The following is a 21,446-nucleotide window of genomic DNA, read 5'->3' as shown; positions in this document are numbered from 1 at the left end:
ATAAAATATCTATATCTATATATATATATATATATATATATATATATATAGATTTTTGAGAGAGAAGTTATCAAAGGGGCTTGAGAGAAAAATGTATTTTTCTCCTCAAATTTCAACAAGAAATGGTTATTTAAAATTTTTAAAAAAATTTAATTAGCCGGTGGAAGGCTGTCCATAATGATTATTTATAAAAACAAAACAATCTCTTTGTTCCGCATCATGCTCTCTGCTTACCCTGCCTGCTAGGAGATTCAACAAGCCTCATCGTTTTGTCTGCTCCACACCCTCCAGAAATCAAATTGGAGGACTCCATGAACAAAATCCACAGAAATTGCGCTTTAGAACGAGGGAAGAACAAATTGGATCAAAATTTTAATGGATCCTTAAATTAACTTTAGGGATCTAATTGAAATTTTTAAAAATTTTGGGACCTAAGCATTTCTTGCTAAAGCTTGAGAGCGTCCCAATTTATTTTTCTCCAAAACTCATTGAGTCTCTAACAATCAGTAATTATTTAAAATAGAAAAATTAAAAATTAGCTTTTTATATAATAAATAATAGAGATAACAATAAAGGAAATGTCACTTGTACCATATAATGAAACTATGAATGTTAGAATCAGTTAACCACTGAAAAACATTGTTTTTTGACTTTTTATCCCGTGAAAAACACGAGGTCTTTCGTAATGTAGATTTTGCATAATTCCCACTTAATTATTAATTTTGCATGAAAAGATTGGATTTGTTGTTTATTTATTTATTTTGCATTGGACGGTCCATGTTTAGGGATCTCTAGACAATTTTGTTCGTGGATCCAATTATGGAAATGATTTTGCAAAGCAATAAATCTGATATTCTTGAAAATTGATAGCTAAGTGAATTTTAAGTACAAAATTCATTCTGATAATAGGTCTTTGAAAATTAAATATTTCTTCAAAATACTTTTCGATTAATTAAACCGATAAACTTTATTGCGCCCCTTCATACATTTAAAAGGCGGAAAACAAATTTCCCCTTCCTTCCGCCCAGAAGAAGAGGGGATGGGATCTGAGGAAGAATCCTCTTCTAATCCCTTTTTCTATTGGGACGCCGTCGCCGAGGAGGAGCTCCGAGCTATCGAGGCGGCCTACGCCTCCGCTTCCGCCAAGCGGCGGCTCTCCAAGCTCGAGGCCCAGGACACCGACGCCGCCGATCAGCGATCCAAGGGTCGCCGTTTGCCCGATTGGGGGAGTACCACGGCCGTCCCGTTAAGACACCGCGCCGCCGACGGGATGCCGCCTTCTCCTAGAAATGGGCTTTGGAATCTCGCTTCCCGTCCTTGCCGAGGTAGGAGACCAAACCCTTGCCATTTCTTCTCTCTTTTGATCATTTGAATGCGATTACGATCTGAGGATCTATAGTAAATCATTGACTAAGAATTTGGATAAAAGTTGGATTTTTGGAGTTGGAGGAATCATAATGCCGTTGCCAGTATTAAATCATGTGCCGAATCTCGTTGTTGGGCATCCTTTATCATTCCATGATTTGCAAGTTTGTGGTAAATTTTCTGTTGTATTCAAGTAACAGCTTAATGTATGTTTTTTTAAAAAAAAAAATTGTTCGCAACAAGTGAGTTTAATCTGACCTAGAATGGGACATGGAAGAGTCAATGTTCCTTGTATGATGTTCAGAACGTGCCTACCGCTATAAGTTACCGGCCAGTTGCTGGTAAAGGGAGGGGCTGATCAAACACTGCCCAGATCATGCGAACACTGCCCAAATCAGGTCCAAGTTAGGTGGATCAGCCTTCAAATGACCTGTATCATGTCTGACTACAAGACCGAACCAAGCAGCAGCACTTGATATTGTTTGAAATGGGGTTTCTAATGTGTTTAAAGCTTTTTGTGCACCATTTGCTTATATAGTTTTGGAGATAGAAGGGGCTAATCCCCATAATTCTACCCTTACTCGCACCCCATCCCTTGAGGGTTACTCCAACTGGAATCTTATTGGCGAACTAAAGTCCGGTTGAAGTTATTAATTTTAGTATGCATATCTTGTAGATGCATCTTTAATTCCAGCCTGTGTGATGTTATGATATAAACATGCAATAAAAATTATAAAAACAATTGAGGACCCGTTAAAAATTATGACTCGGGCACTTAAATGAAGCCAAAGTAAACCATACCAAGGGCATAGTGGCCGCATCAAAGCATATCAGTTGGCACCATTCGTCGATACAGCTGACAGGACTTGCCTTACCTACCCTTCGCTGATATGGGTTCAATGCTTGATATTTCAACCTTGGTTGAAACCAACTCAAAGCAGTTTAGATGAGAAGATAGTAGGCTTTTCTTGGTGCACCTTGTGAACTTTTCATGTATTCTTCACTAGTGTCATGTTCTTGTCCATTCTGCAGTGTGCCAAATGTTGATATTGTATGCTAAACATACATACTGTATTTATCGCTGATTGGCACAAACATGATGGACAATAGTTTATTCCTTTCTCCAAGGCTTATTCATAAAGATCTCAAATTGTTGTGAAATTACACCCCCTTCTAGCTGCAATCCTGTTATAAGAGTAATTGATGTATATAAGCTTTCTCAACACCTGGCATGTTGGTGTGCTTTGGGATGGCCAGCTTGTGCTTGTTGGAGCCCATGCAGTGTCTTATAATGAGCAATATGAAATCTAAAGTATCCTTGTTCTTGCTCAACCAACAAATGGTATCATTGTATAAGGAATAGTTATGATACCACACTACCATGGTCCATAAATCTAAAGAATAGTCCCTACAACCTACAATTTAACATAGCCTGCTTACCATGAGTCTGCTGGCCATCCATCCAAAAATCAAGGATTCAGGTAGAAACTACTTGTTGAAAGGAAAGAAATCCGTTTTTGAGGACGGATTGTCGGGGAGCATCTAAAAATTTTCTATAACAACTTAATAAAAATTAGATCTTTATCTGATACATAGCGGAAGAGGGATCAAATCTTTAAAAATTCTGAATCCAAAGCCTCGCGTAGGTTTGAATCCACAAATCCTCTAATTCGTGTGCACCCCAAATTTCGCAGAAAAGCGGGATGAAGCTTTGGATTGATATACTTTCACAAGACAACAAGGAAGGGAAGAGAACCTCTGATGTGATGCCTCACACCAGTAAGAGGGGATGTCCAAAGAGCCTTCACGCCTTGGAGAAGAGGGACACCCAAAGAGGGAACACATCAAGAGCAAGGGTGACGCCTACTCCTTCACGCCTCCTCTCTCTCTTTCTCATCTTAGCATACAATCTAATTATTATGCTATGATAGTTAGAGATCCTCCCTATTTATAGATGATTCTCCATGACTCATAAGACTAGAATTTCTAATTCAAACAGGCTTTGAATTAATCCATAACTTATCAAAGGAGTCTTAAAGGAAAGAAGATTGACGCCTAACTAGGCGTCCTCATGCACCCATGCCTACACCCAAGTGTGGGGCGGCACCATGCAACACCCCACTACCTCTTGGTCGATCATGAGGAGAGAGAGTCCCAGTAAAAGTGAACTCTAAGGATCCAATCCAAATATGGGTCAATTCGAATCCAGTTCGAACATGATTTGTATCAATTTCGAATAGGCTGTCAATCTCAAACTGTTTAGGATTTAGAACCAAGTCTAACTTGGAATTTCAACCCAATTAAGTTCATTTAAATCAGATCTAATTTGAAATTAATTAGCATTTAAATCTAAGCTCTCATAGACTCCTTGGATCATGATCAAATTTTGTTCATCCCCGAAATTGAACCTAAACCTCATGTCTAGTGCTAGCTAGATATAGTCAACTGTTTAATCTCGTATGACCCATAACTTAATTCTCAATCAAGTTAATCTATTTGTTCAATCAAGTCATGTACTTTCAAATTAAACATATAGACTTAGGTCAATTCTTTCCTACGTCGCTTGACTTTATGCATGACTCCATAAGTTCGAATACTAAGTCGATAGCACAGAAATTGTTTTCTGTATTAATCGAAATTATCATCTAGCAATGGTTTCCGACGTTTGGATAGGTCGAATAATTACAAGACAATATTCAAGAACCTATGCATATGGTTATCGCATATTTCATCTCTTTGACCCTGAATGTTCTAGGACGGTCTAGGGTTAAACTGTCAACCCTGATGGATCATCCTTATTGTATTCCAACCTTTCAAATCCATAACATGGATTACTTTGGTTAAGATTTTACTAAATTGAAATACAGTGATGCATCAGCTCCTATAATTTAGAGAGGTCAATTCCATCTTGATCCACACACAGACTTCGCAAGTACTTGACTGTACCCAGTGGTCTTCCATTACTGCATTAGAAATACAGATAGTCTGGCATCAAAGCACAATGAGTTGCTTGCAAGTCACTATGGTGATCTCAGGTCTGAGGGACACTTATGCCCATACGCTTCGCGAGCTGCTCTTGACAGCAGAGCGCTCAGCAAGTGAGTCACTTGTTCAGTAACGATGTACTTCTATATCTCATCTGTATATCATATCAGTGTCTCCACACTCCTTGGTTAAGAGGACAATCAACCTATATGACACACAATGACTTTCACTCGATAAACATCATCGTTCTTCAATGATGTATCATTTGGTCGCGAACATATTTAAGAACTATATGATAGTTCTAAAGATTTTATCACAATATAAAAGTTCTAACAAGAAAGATGTAATTTTGTGATGAAAGATGTCAAAATAACTTTTATTCAATGATTAAACGATTCATATACATATTACAAAAAGGAGCACAATCATCCTTATGATTGATTTTAAGGTACATTTCCTAACAACTTCCACTTAAACTAAAGTCAATCAGGGTAGTACCTTATACTTATCTTCCACTTATGATCATCGAACTCTTTGATTCCGAGAGCTTTAGTAAAGGGGTCGGCTATGTTTTTCTTTCCGTCGATCTTCTGAAGCTCGACGTCATCTCGATTCATGATCTTATATACAAGGTGATAGCAACGCAAAATATGCTTGGTACACTGGTGTAACTTTGGTTCTTTCGTTTGAGTTATGGCTCCAGTGCTGTGTAGTACAGCAGAATAGGGCCATCAACAGAGAGTGTAACTTCAAACTTGATGATGAATTTTCGCAATCACACTATCTCCTTTACAGCATCAGATGCAGCAATATATTCTGCTTCGCATGCAGAATCGGCCACAGTATGTTGTTTGGAACTCTTCTAGCATATTGCTTCTCCATTTAAGGTAAATACATAGTTCGATATGCTTCTGCTGTCATCATGGTCTGACTGAAAACTGGAATCAGTATATCCCACAAATTTCAAGTCAGTATCCTTATAGATTAGCCATTAGTCCTAGTATTTTTCAAATACTTAAGGATTGTCTTCATAACTTTTCAATGATTTTCATCCAAATCAAACTGATACCTACTTACTATCTATAGTGAATAGGCTACATCTAGTCTCGTACACGTCATGACGTATATGATAGATCCCACTGCCGAAGCATATGTGATTCTACTCATATGCTCTCTCTCCTGAAGGATTATCGGTCAATCCTTCTTAGAGCGAGTAATCTCATGGCCTATCGGAAGATAGTCTTTCTTGGAATTTTTCATATTGAATCGTTTCAATATGGTATCGATGTATATGGATGGGGACAATCCAAGCAACCTTCTAGATCTATCTCTATAGATCTTATCTCTAAGATGTAGGATGCTTCTTTCAAATTTTTCATAGAGAATTGTGACAAGAGCCACAACTTTACACTCTGCAAAGTTGGGATGTCATTTTCTATTAGCAGTATGTCATCTATATACAGTACAAGGAAGATGACTACAAAATCATTAGTCCATTTATAGACACAAGGCTCTTCTCCGTTCCTAACGAAGCCATACATTTTGATCACCTTATCAAAACGCATGTTCCAACTCCTAGATGCCTACTTAAGTTTATAGATGGACCTATTTAGTTTGCACATCTTAAATTCTTCTGTGGATGTGAACCCTTCAGGTTGTATCATATACACCTCTTCTTTCAACTCTCCATTAAGGAAAGCTGTTTTGACATCTATTTGTCAGATCTCATAATCTAAGTATCCTGCTATTGCAAGCATAATCCGGATGGACTTGAGCATTGCCACAGGTGAGAACGTCTCGTCATAGCCAATACCATAATATTGACGGTAATCCTTGACAACTAGACGGACTTTATAGGTCTCCACTTTGAAAATCCACTTGCACCTTATGTATTTTATCCCTTCGGGCGGATCAACTAGTGTCCATACACTATTGATCTTTATGGACTCCATCTCGAATTTTATGGCTTCAAGCCACTTCTGAAAGTTGTATTATCTATCCGGTTGATGCGGTATTCTACCGGATCTCCTTAATGGTGCCTCTACAGGCTCCAAATTCGATTCTCCAATCAAATCCGATTCTGTGTGTATCGTTTCTCTACCTCTTGAACTTCACCAAGTTCAATTTTGCTGGTATTAGTTCCTTCTTTAAGGAACTCCTTTTTCAAAAAGATTATCTTATTGCTAACGAATACCTTTTGTTCTTCAGCGAGATAGAAGTAGTATTCTTTAGTTTCTTTTAGGTACCCTATGAACAAGTATTTATCGAACTTTGGTCCAAGCTTATCTGTCTTTAAATGCTTGACATAAGCTGGACACCCTCAAATCCTAAGGTGTGAGAGCACCAATCTATATCTCGTCCATATCTCATATGGAGTTTTATCGACAAACTTACTCAAAATCTTATTAAGAATATAACAGGCAGTTTCAAGAGCATATCCCCAAAAGGAGATGGACAGATTTGCAAACTCCATCATGGATCGAACCATGTCTAACAAGGTTTGATTCCTCCTTTCAGACATCCCATTATATTGTGGTATTCCAAGAGGGGTCCACTATGAGAGAATCCCATTCTCCTCTAGATATATCAGAAAATCACTGGTGATGTATTCACCTCCTCGATCAGACCGAAGAATTTTAATACTCTTTTCAGTCTATTTTTCTACTTCATTACGAAATCGTTTGAACATTTTAAATTATTTTGATTTGTGCTTCATAAGGTAGATATATCCATATCTCGATAGATCGTCTGTAAATGTAATGAAGTAATAGTATCTTCTTCTGGCGTCTATGTTCATAGGTCCACACACATCATTATGTATTAAGATGTAGAACATCATTGGCTCGTTCACTTTTTCCTTTAAAAGGTGACTTGATATTTTACCAAGTAGACAAGATTCACAAGTCGGTAATGATTCACAATCATTAATTTCAAAGATACCCTTCTTGATTAATCTATCTATCCTATTCTTGTTTACATGATCTAGCCTACAATGCCAAAGGTAGGAATTGCTGACATTATCTATCCTAGGACGTTTGTTCGATGTGTACATTACACCAACAGGTTGTGATAATATATATATGCCATATCTTAATTGTCTATGTATAATTGTAGTATCATTCACAATGATATCATAAAAATCATCCTTTATTAGAAACTTAAAATCAAGTTTGGCCAAAAGACTCACAGAGATGACATTTATCAAAAAGGAAAGACAATAATAACACTCATCTAACATGATACTATGAGACTCAAAAACAAGCTACATAGTTTTTAAAGCTAAAACTGGAATAAAGCTTCCATCTCCAACATTCAGGAATCGCTCTTCTTTAAATTTTCTGCTGACCTGCAGTCTCTGCAATGAATTGCAAATATTAATTGAACTTTCGGTATCCAATACCCAGGTAGTAGTATCACAAATAGAAAAATTACAAGAAGTTATCATATAAGTACCTTGTAAAGCAACTGATTATTTGTTTTTCTTATTCTTTGGCCTATTTGGGTCAAGAGAAGCTATATATGCCGGATAATTTCTTTTTCAATGATCCAGCTTCTTACAAAAAAAGTATTCTGCTTGGCTCTTGTCGACTTTCGACTTTTTGTTCTGCTTTGACTTGGGATCGGCGGCATGATTTTTCTACATCTTCTTCTTCTTTTCTCTCTTAGAGGAACGACGACCTGCAGACGAACCTCTCACTACATGCACCGGCTCCTTCTGGAGCTGATGGTCCTTCTCGAATGTCTGTAGCAATCCAAGCAAACCATGATAGTTCACTGCAGGCTTGGTCATTCTATAATGACTCAAGAAGGAAAGTAGGATTTCGATAGCGAGTTCAAGATAGCATCCTTGCCCAACTGTTCATGTAACGGAAAGTCAAATTTGCGTAAGTGTTCAATCTATTCAATCATGTACAATACATGATCAATGACTGACGTCCCCTCTCGCATACGGACATTGAACACAGTGCAGAAAGTTTTATGTCTCTCCGCATCCTCAGAGGTGTCGAAGGACTCATTCAACATTTGAATCATATCCTCTGATTTCGTATCCTCGAACTTATGATTAAGTTCGTCGTTCATAATTGCCCTTATAATGCAACGCACCGTCGTGCGGTCACTGAGCCACTTTAAATAAGTCTCTCACAGCACGGGGTGCATTGACAGCAGATTCTTCAGATGGTAGATCCGTAAGCACGTATAGGTTTCTCTCGTTCTCCAAGACGTTCTTCAACTTCTGATACCAGCTATCGAAGTTGGGTCCGATAAGCTTGTCGCTGTTCAACAGCAAACGGAGCGTAGTGTGTTGGCCATAGCTGAAAAAGAAGAAACATAAACCTATTAGTATATGAATTATTTCAATCCTAAAGACTTGGACTTTAGTCTAAAGATTTTTTCACTATTTTATACGAATTGGTAGCCCCTACCTCCAATTCGAGGAATTACATTAATTCCTTAGCAGATACTAGAATCTACACAGACTGCATTCGGATCCGAGTGTGGCTCGGCCAACCCTAGTGCATCCATGGAATAGGTTCATAACTAATTGTTTCTCTAAACAACTTCTAGCAATTAGATTTTGTCCCAGACATCTTTTCAGCAGGCATGTGGCACCTCCACTGAAAATCCTGGTTAGGTCCAACCATTAACATGACTACACCAAGTGCATCTAATAAATAAATATCCAGATCCGAGTGTGGCTCGGCCAACTTGAGTATTGATCTGAAGGACATAACAAGATGGTCATATAATGAATGATAATTTTAATACCCAATAGACATCAGCCGTGTGACGCCTCCAATGCCTATTTATAATATTGGACTCATTATCATACACCTTAATGGAAGGTTATGAACTAGTTATCCCCATAACTATATCATTTTAAAGACCTAATAATTTAGAGAATTTGATTTAATTATTTGAGAATAAGAGAAGAAATTGACCTGCAAGTAATAAATCCTTCCACTGACTTCACTAAATCATGAAGAGAACTTTATACAAGTTGATCTAAAGACATCTAAATCAGTCATACTGATTTATCTTAATGGCATGGGTCAGTTCAAATCGATTAGTGATCTAATCAAAACATAATCTATCATATTGGCCAGATAAGTGAGATCGATGGGAGGGATATGCCATTAATTCGCCATAAACGCCATCTAGATGAATAACTTCCAATTAATGACCACCGATCAAAACTGCCAAACTTACCTTAGATACCAATTGATTAATTAGTTTCGATTAGATCCATCACAAGATTCGGGCTCAACCATGAGCCATGATCATGGTCCATTTAGTAAGATAAAAAATATAGACTTGATCAAACTTCAACTATTGAGGTTGATTTAGAGAATTTTCGATCTAATCTAATTCAGCTCTTGATTAGATTTAACCAATTTCTCTATTTAGTCCATATATGTTTCTAACCATAAGTTTAACCCAATAGGAGGACCCGATTCATGCTAACCCATTGTCCATTGATTTATGTGGCGTTTTAAAAATTTTTAATTTTCAAATCTAGATCGCTTTAAAATTTAATTTCAAATTAAATGTGTAAAATATGTGTTTCAGTTTGTAGAACTATTCTACTAGAATTTCAAGTGAAGCATACCATATGTTTCATATTATGAAAATTAATTTTTATATCAATGTTTATCAATTAAATATACATAAGTATGATCTAAATTTTATATATACATCACACGTATCATGGCTACTTTTAGATCACTTCCAATTATATCTAATGTAACATGTTATTCAGATTTTTAAATAATTTTTATATTTGAATTTATCTTATTGTAATGAATTATAAATCGTTTTAGATCTAATCTAAACTTATTTATAATAAAAATAATTCGTAAAAATCTATTCACTGTTCTTCTTCATGAAACAGGATCACAATGACACCCCTACATGTCATAAGAGAATCCATCGAATGGGTAAGAGAGAAACTTGAATCCCTTCCTCTTATAATCGGATGGTCTGGTGATCTCATCAATCCGAGTACTAGATTACTAAGATCTGAAATCCAATTTTAAATAAAATCACAACTACATGTAATTTGTCAAAACAAAAACAAGCATGAATATGACATTGATCATATCAATCATGTTTTTCATCTAATCTAATCAGATTTAATACATCATATATATATATTATATTAGATCTAAAACTTAATTTATACAGATTACAAAATATTAAATTCATATCCAAAATTATATAAAAAAATAATTAGATGCACATATGAACACATAAAGATTAAATTTTTGGTTAGCTCTGTTTTAACGTTGTGTAGATTTTTGATAGAAATCAGATTTGAAAATCTGTCAAAATAAATTCAATTCAGATCTGAAATAAGTCTAATTTTCAAACCGAAATAACAACAAAAAAATTCTGTTAAAACTAATTTAAAACAGATTTTAAAAGACGTTATTCCAACAAAAATCTGCAATAATAAAATTCTGTTCTAACAGATTTATAACAAGCTTTAACCAACCATTGATTAGGATCATGTAATCTAATCAAAATCAGATCATAAATTTTATTTAAACGGATCTAAAACTAATTTAATGTCTAACATAAAATTCTAATCACATACTCTATGTAAATCAATCAAAAAAAATCAGTTATGCATTCATATATCAAAGTTTGGCTCTGATATCAATTGAAGGGAAAGAAATCCATTTCTGAGGATGGATTGTCAGGGAGCATCTAAAAATTTTCTATAGCAACTTAATAAAAATTAGATCTTTACTTGATACGCAGCAGAATAGAGATCAAATCTTCAAAGATTCTGAATCCAAAGCCTCGCGTAGATCTGAATCCACAAACCTTTTACTTCGCGTGCATGCCAAACTTCGCAGGACAGTGGGATGAAGCCTTGAATTGATGCACTTTCACAAGGCAACAAGGGAGGGGAGAGAACCTCTGATGTGATGCCTCACACCAGCAAGAGGGGACGCCTAAAGAGCCTTCACGCCTTAGAGAAGAGGGACGCCCAAAGGGGGAACACGTCGAGAGCAAGGTTGACTCCTACTCCTTCACGCCTCTTCTCTCTCTCTTTCTCACCTTAGCACACAATCTAATTATTATGCTATGATAGTTAGAGGTCCTCCTTATTTATAGATGATTCTCCATGACCCGTAAGACTAAGATTTCTAATTCAAACAGGCTTTGAATTAATCCATAACTTATCAAAGGAGTCCTAAAGAAAAAAAGATTAGCGCCTAACTAGGCATCCTCATGCACCCACGCCTACACCCAAGTGTAGGGCGGCACCATGCAGCACCTCACCACCTCTTGATCGATCATGAGGAGAGAGAGTCCCTGTAAAAGTGGACTCTAAGGACCCAATCTAAATATGGATCAATTCGGATATAATTCGAATCTGATTCGTACCAATTTCGAATAGGCTGTCAATCTCAAACTGTTTAGGATTTAGAATCAAGTCTAACTTAGAATTTCAACCCAATTAAGTCCAATTAAATCAGATCTAATCTAAAATTAATTAGCACTTAAATTCAATCTTTCATAGACTCCTTGGATCATGATCAAATTTTGTTCATCCACGGAATTGAATCTGAACCTCATGTCTAATGCTAGCCAGACATAATCAACTATTTAATCTCGTATGATCTATAACTTAATACTCAATCAAATTAATCTATTTGTTCAATCAAGTCATATTACTTTTAAATTAAACATATAAACTTAGGTCAATTCTTTCCTACGTCGCTTGACTTTGTGCATGACTTCGTAAGTTCGAGCACTAAGTCGGTAGCACAGAAATCATTTTCTGTATTAGTCGAAGTTATCATCTAGCAATGGTTCCCGATGTCCGGATAGGTTGAATAATTACAAGGCAATATTCAAAAACCTATGCATATGGTTATTGCATAATTCATCCCTTTGATCCTAAATGCTCTAAGACAGTCTAGGGTTAAACTGTCAACCTTGATGGATCATCCTTATTGTATTCCAACCTTTCAAATCCGATTATCCTGGTCAAAATTTTACTAAATTGAAATACAGTGATGCATCAGCTTCTATAATCCTGAGAGATCAATTTCATTTTGATCCACACACAGACTTCGCAAGTACTTGATTGTACCCAGTGGCCTTCCGTTACTGCATTAGAAATGCAGATAGTCCGGCACCAAAGCATAATGAGTTGCTTGGAAGTCACTATGGTGATCTCAGATCTGAGGGACACATATGTCCGTACGCTTCGCGAGCTGCTCTTGACAGTAGAGCGCTCAACAAGTGAGTCATTTGTTCAGTGACGATGTACTCCTACATCTTACCTATATGTCATATCAGTGTCTCCACTTTCCTTGGTTAAGAGGACAACCAACCTATATGGCATACAATGATTTTCACTCGATAAACATCATCATCCTTTAATGACGTATCATTTGGTTGCGAATATATTTAAGAACTATACGATAAATCCTCCTTTATCGATTACTTTATAGTTCTAAGGACTTCATCACAACATAAGAATTCTAACCAGGAAGATGTAACTTTGTGATAAAAGATGCCAAAATAACTTTTATTCAATGATTAAACGATTCATATACATATTACAAAAAGGAGCACAATCGACCATACGATTGGCTTTAGGATACATTTCCTAACAGTTGTTACTTTTCTACCATGTAAGACTAGCCTTTAACATGTTACTGCACCTAAGCTGAATAATGTAGATGTTTCATGTTCTTTGTTTCTTACTGTATCCATTGCACATTCTGTTCTTTTGTTGCTACACCCACAACTTTGGTATCAAAAATCTCATTTGGGTTGTAGCCTGAGAACTCTGCCTTCGGATGAGTCTCCTTCCCAACAGATTACTACATTCCCCTCCACCATGGGAAGTCCAACCAGAATATTTATGTGAGTATGAACAAATGCTGTAGTAGCTCAAAAACACCAGATTGATATGTTTGGTGCCTATTGATAACAGATCTCGCTGATCCCAGCCCACTGCAACTGAGAGAAGAGTCTTGTTTTCCATCCTTCTTACTTACGGATACTTTCAGTTGGAGAACAGCACACAGCTTATTAGAGTCTAAAAGAAAATTGACTGAGGCCATGGTATTGATATAATGGAAGGCATCCTGAACTTCAAGGGATTATTTTGAATAATGATGAGGATTTGATCATAAAAGTTTGCTATTGGATCTTCTCTATTCTTATTTTTTTCAAACAAAGTCTATTTGACTTTATTTATGTTATGGAATTGGTGCTGATCATCTCAAAACTCATAGGATATATCAATGTTATCCAATTTTCTGTTGAAATTTAATAATAATTTTCTTCCAACAGCTCTTTGGCGCTAGGATAATGCTACATTTAAAGGATATATTAGACACTTTTACCTGTTTACTGTGTTTATTAAAATGATTCACTACTGTGTGGATATTAAGGCATTGTTGGTGGGAGAGCTGCTCTTGCAATCTTAGTGGTCTAATAAGATTTGGAATAGCAGAAACATCTTAACATCACTTTTTTTATCCAAATAGTTTAAATAATCCTTTGTTTGTGCAGTGTTTGACATTGTTGTAACCAATAGTTGATCATTTGACTGTTCAATGTCTTCCTGGTTGCAGAAAATTTCAAACTGAAATACCCAGCCATGATTTTTCGGGGACAGATTATGTATAGTAGGACAGCTTCTGAAGTAGAGCTAGCTACTAAGGAGATTTTGGATAAAATTGATGCCATGAAGCATAATTCTGATCAAGTCTCTCTTGGATTTGATATCGAGTGGAGACCTGTGTTCAAAAGAGGTTGGTTCCTTGGCTAAAAATATAAGTGGTGGCTTCAGCTGTTTAGTCTATTTTCTTCCTTTTAGGTTGCACTTTGGATGATTTTGAGTAAAACCTTTATGTGCTGCCTGCTCAATTTTATGCATACTAAATACTCATAGAAGGTGTGCTGCTGTGTCATAATTATTCAGACAAGATCATATGTGAGTAGATATTTGAGCCAGTATCCTTAGGATATGACTGAAGCCTCAACTTTAGTGGTGCAAAATTTTGCACAGCCTTTCAGATTAAAGATCTGCAGAGAACCATGAATTATGATATTAAAAACACCTAAATAAAATCATATGTTTTGGAGGACTTTTAATTCTTCGTCAAGTGAACAAGAAATTTTGTAAATAGACTATGCTGTAACAACATATTGTAGGCCATATAATTGAGAAACTGAACTATCGGATGTTAACCTAAAATCTTAAAACATATATAAGCCAAATTCAACAAATTTGGTTGCTTCTAAACTATAAATTAAAATACTGTATCATGTCTATTTAGAACCACTTGATGCCAATTTCAACACCACCAATATGCTTAAAAACGGCCCATCCAAAACAGTTATTTAATGTTTTAGCAGAAAAGGCAGCCATCATTTTCCTAGTTCAGCCCTAGACTAGATTTTTTGGAAATACAATAATGGTCAACCACCACTATTAGCAGATATGATGGGAAATGATGGACAAATAGCAGGTTTGTTTGATTATATCGTCATGACAGAGTAAAATTTATAATTTTCTGTACTTACATGGATATTTTATTTTTACAAAGATTAATTTTAATTGGTTAAAAAATGAGAAATAAAGACTCATTCCCCCTTATATAATGGTCATTGGAGGAATAGCCATGAAACAATCCTCTTTTTTGAATTCCTATTATATGTTGGTGTACATAACCGAAGCCTCTGAAATCATTAACAATTGCCTTTAAACCATGCTTGTTTCACACATAATAATTCTTCAGAACATTTGATTTTTGATTTCTAGTCATTTTAGAGGTTTTAGATCATGTTTAATGATATATGTTTTCAGTTTAGATGCTCCTTGTTGTATCTGTTCACACACATAGAAATACTTGTTTGCTACTGGTCTGGAATCTGCAGGAGCATCTCCAAGGAAAGCTGCAGTGATGCAGATATGCATGGACAACTCTCACTGTTATGTAATGCACATCATTCATTCTGGAATTCCTTCCATTTTGAAGTCCCTTTTGAAGGATAATTCATCTGTCAAGGTAGGCAGTCTATTTTGAACTATTAGCTATTTCATTTCTTTGTAAATCGGTAAGTTCTTTTCCTTGAGGATGTCCATATATGTTCTCCTTCATTGACAATGTTTTGTAATTACATGAAGGTAGGAATTGGTGTAGCCAACGATGCCTCGAAGATTTCAAAGGATTATAATGTGTGTGTAGAACCTGTGGAGGATTTGTCAAGCCTTGCTAACCTCAAGATTGGTGGAGCTCCTAAGAAGTGGGGTCTTAGTTCTTTGACTGAAACGGTTACATGCAAACAGGTCTACGATCAACTTAGTTGTTAAATTTAGTAGCTTAAGTCCTCAAGCATGCAAGCACATGTGCTATGACCAATTCGTATGTGTCTTATTGTGATTAAATCCTACATGCCCTAATAACATTTGGCTAGATAACATAGAGATGGCAGATGTGCAAACAGATATAGTAAGCTAAATTCAAATATCAAATAATTGTTATAAGAGATTGGGTAACAACAGAAAGGAGCTATAAATGTATTTTAGTATCTGTTAGGTACATGGTCACTAATGGCAAGCAACTTTTAAGTATTTTGTAAATCTTTATCTTATCAAATCATCTCCAATGCTTGTCTATAAGCTGAACATTTTTGCCATTGGTTGTCATTCATGACTGTCGACTGGTTTGTCAAAATTCGATGAAACTTAAATTCTGATTTTCCATTGTTGGAATAGGAAAAAATGGGGAAAACATAGCAATGTAGATTAAAAAAATATGCCAGCATATACAATAGTGGTATGAAGTTCACCCTCACTTGCTAACTGGGGGTTTAAATGAAGGAAAAGAGACAGTTGTTTCATTTTATACACATATTATCAAATTAACAACAAAACACAATATCTAAAATTTGGATATGTAGTAGTTTTATCAATGTGAGGAAACAAAATTTCATATTTGGATGGCCAAAGATCTAGAATATTACATGTCAGTTGGAATTTCAACCCATGGCAAAAATAGCCAAACTTAAATTGCTTTTAAATAGAAGGTTCTTGAGTATGATTGCAGTTACAGTAGTCTTGTTCCTTTGGAATAAAATAATAAGCCTGTTCTGCATTCTAGCTACCCCAGGGATAATGATGCTATGTATGACCTTACAGACATAAGCCACGTGGCTAAATTTTTGCGGTGGACTATGTGATGATGCTTAATATTTGAGGATAGAAATGCTTAGAGAGGCTTATTTTGAAGAACATACATAGGCTTGATGCACAAATGAATCATGTTGGGTCAAGGCCAAGGTTTCTGATCTTGGATATCATATCTATCTTGGTGGTTGGTCAATACAGAAGAGAATCAAGATGTCAATTATCTTTACAGTGATTGGTTTCTTTTGATGTTTGCCACTCTCTTTAGGAAAAAGACCCTGTTTCTTGGTCTAAGATGATATGGATGAAGTAGATGCCTGTAACATTTACAGGTCGGAGGCATCGCAGGAATTAGCCCTGGAAGTTAGCAGCATGAGAAAACCTTTTGCCTTTTGGATGTGGCATGGTGGTGCCGCTGGAGATTCCAATGCCTAGTCTGGGAGATCCCTCAAACTATCAGGTGCCACTTCAAGACTCTTCCCCTTCATGAGGCAGCAGAGGCCTCATATGCCATGAGCACTGAGAGTCATAGTCCTTAACCAATCCTGGTCCTTTTAGGGGAAAGAATTGTAATACTGATATTAAATGAGGTGGCATCCCGGCATATATTATTTTACACTTCGGCATATCAGTCTATGCCAGCCAAGTAATACTAGTTGATATATCATAGATATTGTATCAGTGAGTGTAGAGCAAGGCAAATGCTTAAAATAGCAAAATTGATTTTATTTCTATCGTGGGTAAGCAATTATCATAAAGGCTTAGCTGTCAAATTAGAATTAATTAGAGCACCAATGCAAATAGATTTTAGGACACATTCCCAAGTTTTTCTTCACAGAGTCACTGATGATTGTGCTTCAGAACTATTTAAAGGACAATCTTGTTAGCAAGCCCTTAGCTCCCTACTTCAATATAAGCAAGATGTTCTATGAAACTTGATGTCAGCATTTAAATGTGGGTGCGCTACTTGATAATGAACTATTGAACTGAAGGAGTCAAAAGTGTGGAGCTTGTTGAATAAAAATTATCAGTGCTATGCTCCATTGGCACTATAAAATCTCTTTATAATAAATGTCCTCTTTAATCGATCGGTTTCATGGATCACTTGGGCACGACAACAATCTTCAGCTTTTCAAATTTTTCAGGCATCATAACCTTTGATTCCCCATATAAGTGCTTCTGACAACTCCCATAATTCTAATTTTGCACTGGCAAAATAATAACCATGCATACTCTACATCCATTGCGCACACCACATGCATGTGCCACTCACAGACATGCAAATTATATAGGTACCATTTTGATGCTTTTATCTGCATTTATATTGTACTATTCATAGCTGCTATTTCTTGTGTGCTACTGCAGTTGGAGAAGCCTCGAAAAATAAGACTGGGAAATTGGGAAACTAATGTGTTGTCAACAGAGCAACTCCAGTATGCTGCCACTGATGCTTTTGCATGTTGGTATTTGTATCAGGTACAAACAAACTTTAACGATCTCTCTCTCTCTCTCTCTCTCTCTCTCTCTCTCTCTCTCCCGCCCCCCACATCTATTTATCTCTATTGTTTCTTGTTTTCCCGCATATGTATAACTTTCTAAGCTAAGTACAGTTGTTTGCTTGACCAGGTTCTGAAGGGCTTCCCGGATGCAACAGCTGAAGCAGAAGACGTGAAGCAAACAAGCCATGCTGTTTCATGAGTAAAGCATCCCTCTATATAGAATAATCTTTTCACTTGGTAACCACTGATCCAATGGGTTATCACCATTCTTTTTCCATGATGATATCTGGATCAGGTCAGTGATACACTTTATGTTCTTTTATATATAATGTCTACATTGTTTGATAAATAATTAGTTCAACATCTTTGCTAGGGTACTCTTCACATGAAAAAGCATAAAGAATGGCTGGAAACTGGATTGCTTTGGATGGAGGTAGAATCCATGTATGCAAAGAGCAACTTGTTTTGCAGGTGAACCTGTCTGTTGCTTTTTGTACTTTAAATTATTGTTCGTTTAAATCTATTCTGAGTTTTTTTTGCCAATCGCATGTTCCATTTTGCTTGGGAATGGATTAAGCTGAATGAAACATATATTTTTCCAAATTTTGCTGCTTAAAATATGAGATCGAGCCTGATATGCATTTATGGGTGGTTAACATGGTCATAGTACACAACGATTGAAGGAATTTCAGTGCAGTAAGGTACTGTTGGTTCTATATCAGCAGTGGAGACCTTATAGCATCTCACAATTAGTCTTCACACTGGATAAATGCAGACAATTTTGTCTTCATACCAGAACAATTTTTTTTTGAGAAACTAATACCATAACAATTTGGTCTTCGTGTTTGTCTATATATCTTACACAACCCTCTGGGTGGCGTTGACACCAACTCTTGTTCTGAGGTTCTTATAAGTAACTAAAAAAAGGGTAAAATACAGCAAGGTCCCTTGAACATTACTTGAGAAACATTTTGGCTCAAAAAGTTTAAATTTTCAATTAGCCCCTTAAAACTATTTTTGATGTCAATATGATCCTACTGTTTTACTTTTAGAAAGCACTATGTATTAGGTTTCATGTGATCATCCTGCGATAATCTAATAGCTCTATTATTCCTGAAATGCCCTTCCTTTCTATCATAACCATTATTGCTTCAGTGTTTGTGAATAATGGCTCTCTTCTTTTGGCAAAGCCTATGGTTCGCGAGACCAGGCCTAGATGGGATGTCAGACCTCCAAGATAGATAGAAGGGGGAGGCAAGTAAGTCCGAGATGGACCTCTCAACACACCTGCTGTCAGCGCTTTAAGATCACCACGCCTCAAACCATGAATAAAAGCCCTGTCGCTAGTCCTAGCATCCAAAGAGAAATTTTTTGTACACCGCCCGGGGTCATGTAGCCATATTTTTCAACATGCATTTAGTGTTTGTAATTTTATTTTTCATTTAAAATTTTGAATGATGAAAATATTTTTTTTTTTGAAAAATTATAACATTCTGTATCGATATTATGACATCTTAGGTTAAAATTATGATTTCTTGCACAAGATATCATAATTTTTTCACATGATGTCATAGAGGGAAGGATATTTTTGTCATTAAAAAATTTTATATAAATTTTTCAATAACGAAAATATTCTTACTAAAATTTTGTCATTTTATATAAAAAGTTATAATTTCAACGTAGGATGTCATAATATCGGGACAGGATGTCATAATTTTTCAAAAAAAAAATATTTTCGTTGTTCAAAATTTTAAACAAAAAAATAAAATTATGGATATTAAATATACATTGAAAAATGATGGCTACGTGATCTAATTAGACGAAATGGTTTGCTTAACATCAGATTTTTTACACCGTAGGCGGTGTATAAAAATTTCGCACATCCAAAAGGCCACCAATTGCTGTGTCTGATGTATTGGCTTGACTTCCGTGTCATAGTCCTATGTTAATTAATAAGAAAGGTGCTGCATGGGTTTATTGACCTAGTCAATCCTCCACTCAACAGCTTAAGTTTTTGGATTAAAAGCTCGGCAAGTGATATCAGAGACAAGCTCATTGTCCTTCTCCTGATGGTTTAAGCTTTTGGGTTGACAGAATATGGGATTCAGCACCCACCAAAGAGCCCTTTTTCTTCATTTAAAAGTGCTATACACCACAACATTGATTTTTGCCTTGAACATTTCGACAAGAACATTACAATGTACCCATCATCAAACCTAAAAACCACAAGCTTTTCATTTTCAAAGGCGACTAGATGCTTTCAAGTAACGAGATATCAGCCGCAAGGACCTTATCCTCCTGCCGTCATCCATGGCAAGGATGTATCTCTTCTTGCCATTTGATGCATCTCAAGGCCAAGCACCGATTGGGGGTTCAGCTCGCTAGAGCCAAACAGCCATGGTGGTGAACTCCTAGTGGTGGTGGGAATGATGAAGCTTTAGGTGTGCTTGGTGAAGAGGTTTTCATTGCGGTGGGAGGAGAGATAGCTGATCATGGATATCTAGAGTCAGAGATGGAGATATCATGCTTCGAACCCAACATCCAGATTGACCACATGATGGCTACACACTAAAAGCAAAATCTTAAAATTCATTATAATCTCAAAATCCCATGAACACTATCAATTTCAATTCATAATAAATATTCATATTAACAAATATCAAATTTTATATAATTTATAAAACTTGGTCATCTTACTGATATTGATGATGCTCTATCTAATTAATCTTTTCAAATTGAGTTTTGAACCTTAGCAAGTACAAGTATCTTATAATTTAAAAAAAAAAATTGTGAGCTTTACAGTCTAGTAAGAATATTCACATATCCACATTAATATAATAATATAATTTGAAAATAGCAATAAGTACTATCAAAGTAAAAATATAAAGCATGAAATCTCATGTCAAATATTTAGAATAACTCAAACATCCATAAAAATATATATCAAATATCTGTCAAAAGATGTATGTCATAATATGCCAATAAGTGGACCATTTTATTCAATATTAGTTTGATATATCTTATCATTTGTTTCTCTCATCGTAATTTCAGATTTCTTATTTTTTTTTTCAGCTTTGGACTAAGATCATACCTCCATGACTAATTAAATTTTCATCCATAAACTCATGATGGCTATCCTAAGTATAAGCTTCTGAAAGCTATCCCATACATAAACTTGTGGAAGCTTGTATCAAGCATAAACTTCTGGCCGATTATCTCAGGCATAAACTCCAGGAGGCTATCTTAGGTGTAAGCTCTTGGTCGGCTATCCGAGGCATAAATATTTGAAGACTATCCATATAATAAAGGTAGTCCAAATTATAACTTTTTCATCCAATTATTACATATTCATTTCATCAAATCAGTTTCAATTTAACGATATGTTCAAGATGAGTATATCACAGCCATATAAATATATCATCAATTACCTA

General features: G+C 35.9%; 1 protein-coding gene across 6 annotated transcripts; it reads left to right on the top strand.

Annotated features, from left to right (window-relative positions):
* The first annotated feature begins 986 nt into the window (after nucleotides 1-986).
* Nucleotides 987-19,595, top strand: LOC105043148 (3'-5' exonuclease). Of its 6 annotated transcripts, none has more exons than XM_029263997.2 (8): nucleotides 998-1,325; nucleotides 13,956-14,135; nucleotides 15,265-15,395; nucleotides 15,515-15,676; nucleotides 17,882-17,992; nucleotides 18,143-18,310; nucleotides 18,410-18,486; nucleotides 19,206-19,588. In XM_029263997.2, exons 1-6 carry the CDS (start codon nucleotides 1,040-1,042, stop codon nucleotides 18,212-18,214), a joined length of 942 nt encoding a protein of 313 aa, XP_029119830.1. In that variant the 5' UTR covers nucleotides 998-1,039; the 3' UTR covers nucleotides 18,215-18,310; nucleotides 18,410-18,486; nucleotides 19,206-19,588. The 6 variants fall into 6 exon arrangements, with proteins under 6 accessions (XP_019705351.1, XP_029119830.1, XP_029119831.1 ...); XM_019849791.3 differs by having other exon boundaries at nucleotides 999-1,325; nucleotides 18,389-18,486; nucleotides 19,226-19,586; XM_010920567.4 differs by having other exon boundaries at nucleotides 999-1,325; nucleotides 18,389-18,486; nucleotides 19,206-19,585.
* The last annotated feature ends 1,851 nt before the right edge of the window (nucleotides 19,596-21,446 follow it).

The sequence above is a fragment of the Elaeis guineensis genome, chromosome 4 (assembly GCF_000442705.2).
Source record: "Elaeis guineensis isolate ETL-2024a chromosome 4, EG11, whole genome shotgun sequence".
NCBI classification, from domain to species: Eukaryota; Viridiplantae; Streptophyta; class Magnoliopsida; order Arecales; family Arecaceae; genus Elaeis; species Elaeis guineensis.
The sequence above is the reverse complement of the archived record's forward strand: the minus strand, read 5'-3'. Positions and strand labels throughout refer to the sequence as shown.

What these genes read in the sequence shown, in the direction of transcription:
- LOC105043148 (XM_029263997.2), top strand. Translation starts at nt 1,040, where the DNA reads ATGGGATCTGAGGAAGAATCCTCTTCTAATCCCTTTTTCTATTGGGAC. An exon ending in GAGACCTGTGTTCAAAAGAG is followed by an intron (nt 14,136 to 15,264) that starts GTTGGTTCCTTG and finishes TGGAATCTGCAG; the next exon opens with GAGCATCTCCAAGGAAAGCT. An exon ending in AAACGGTTACATGCAAACAG is followed by an intron (nt 15,677 to 17,881) that starts GTCTACGATCAA and finishes GTGCTACTGCAG; the next exon opens with TTGGAGAAGCCTCGAAAAAT.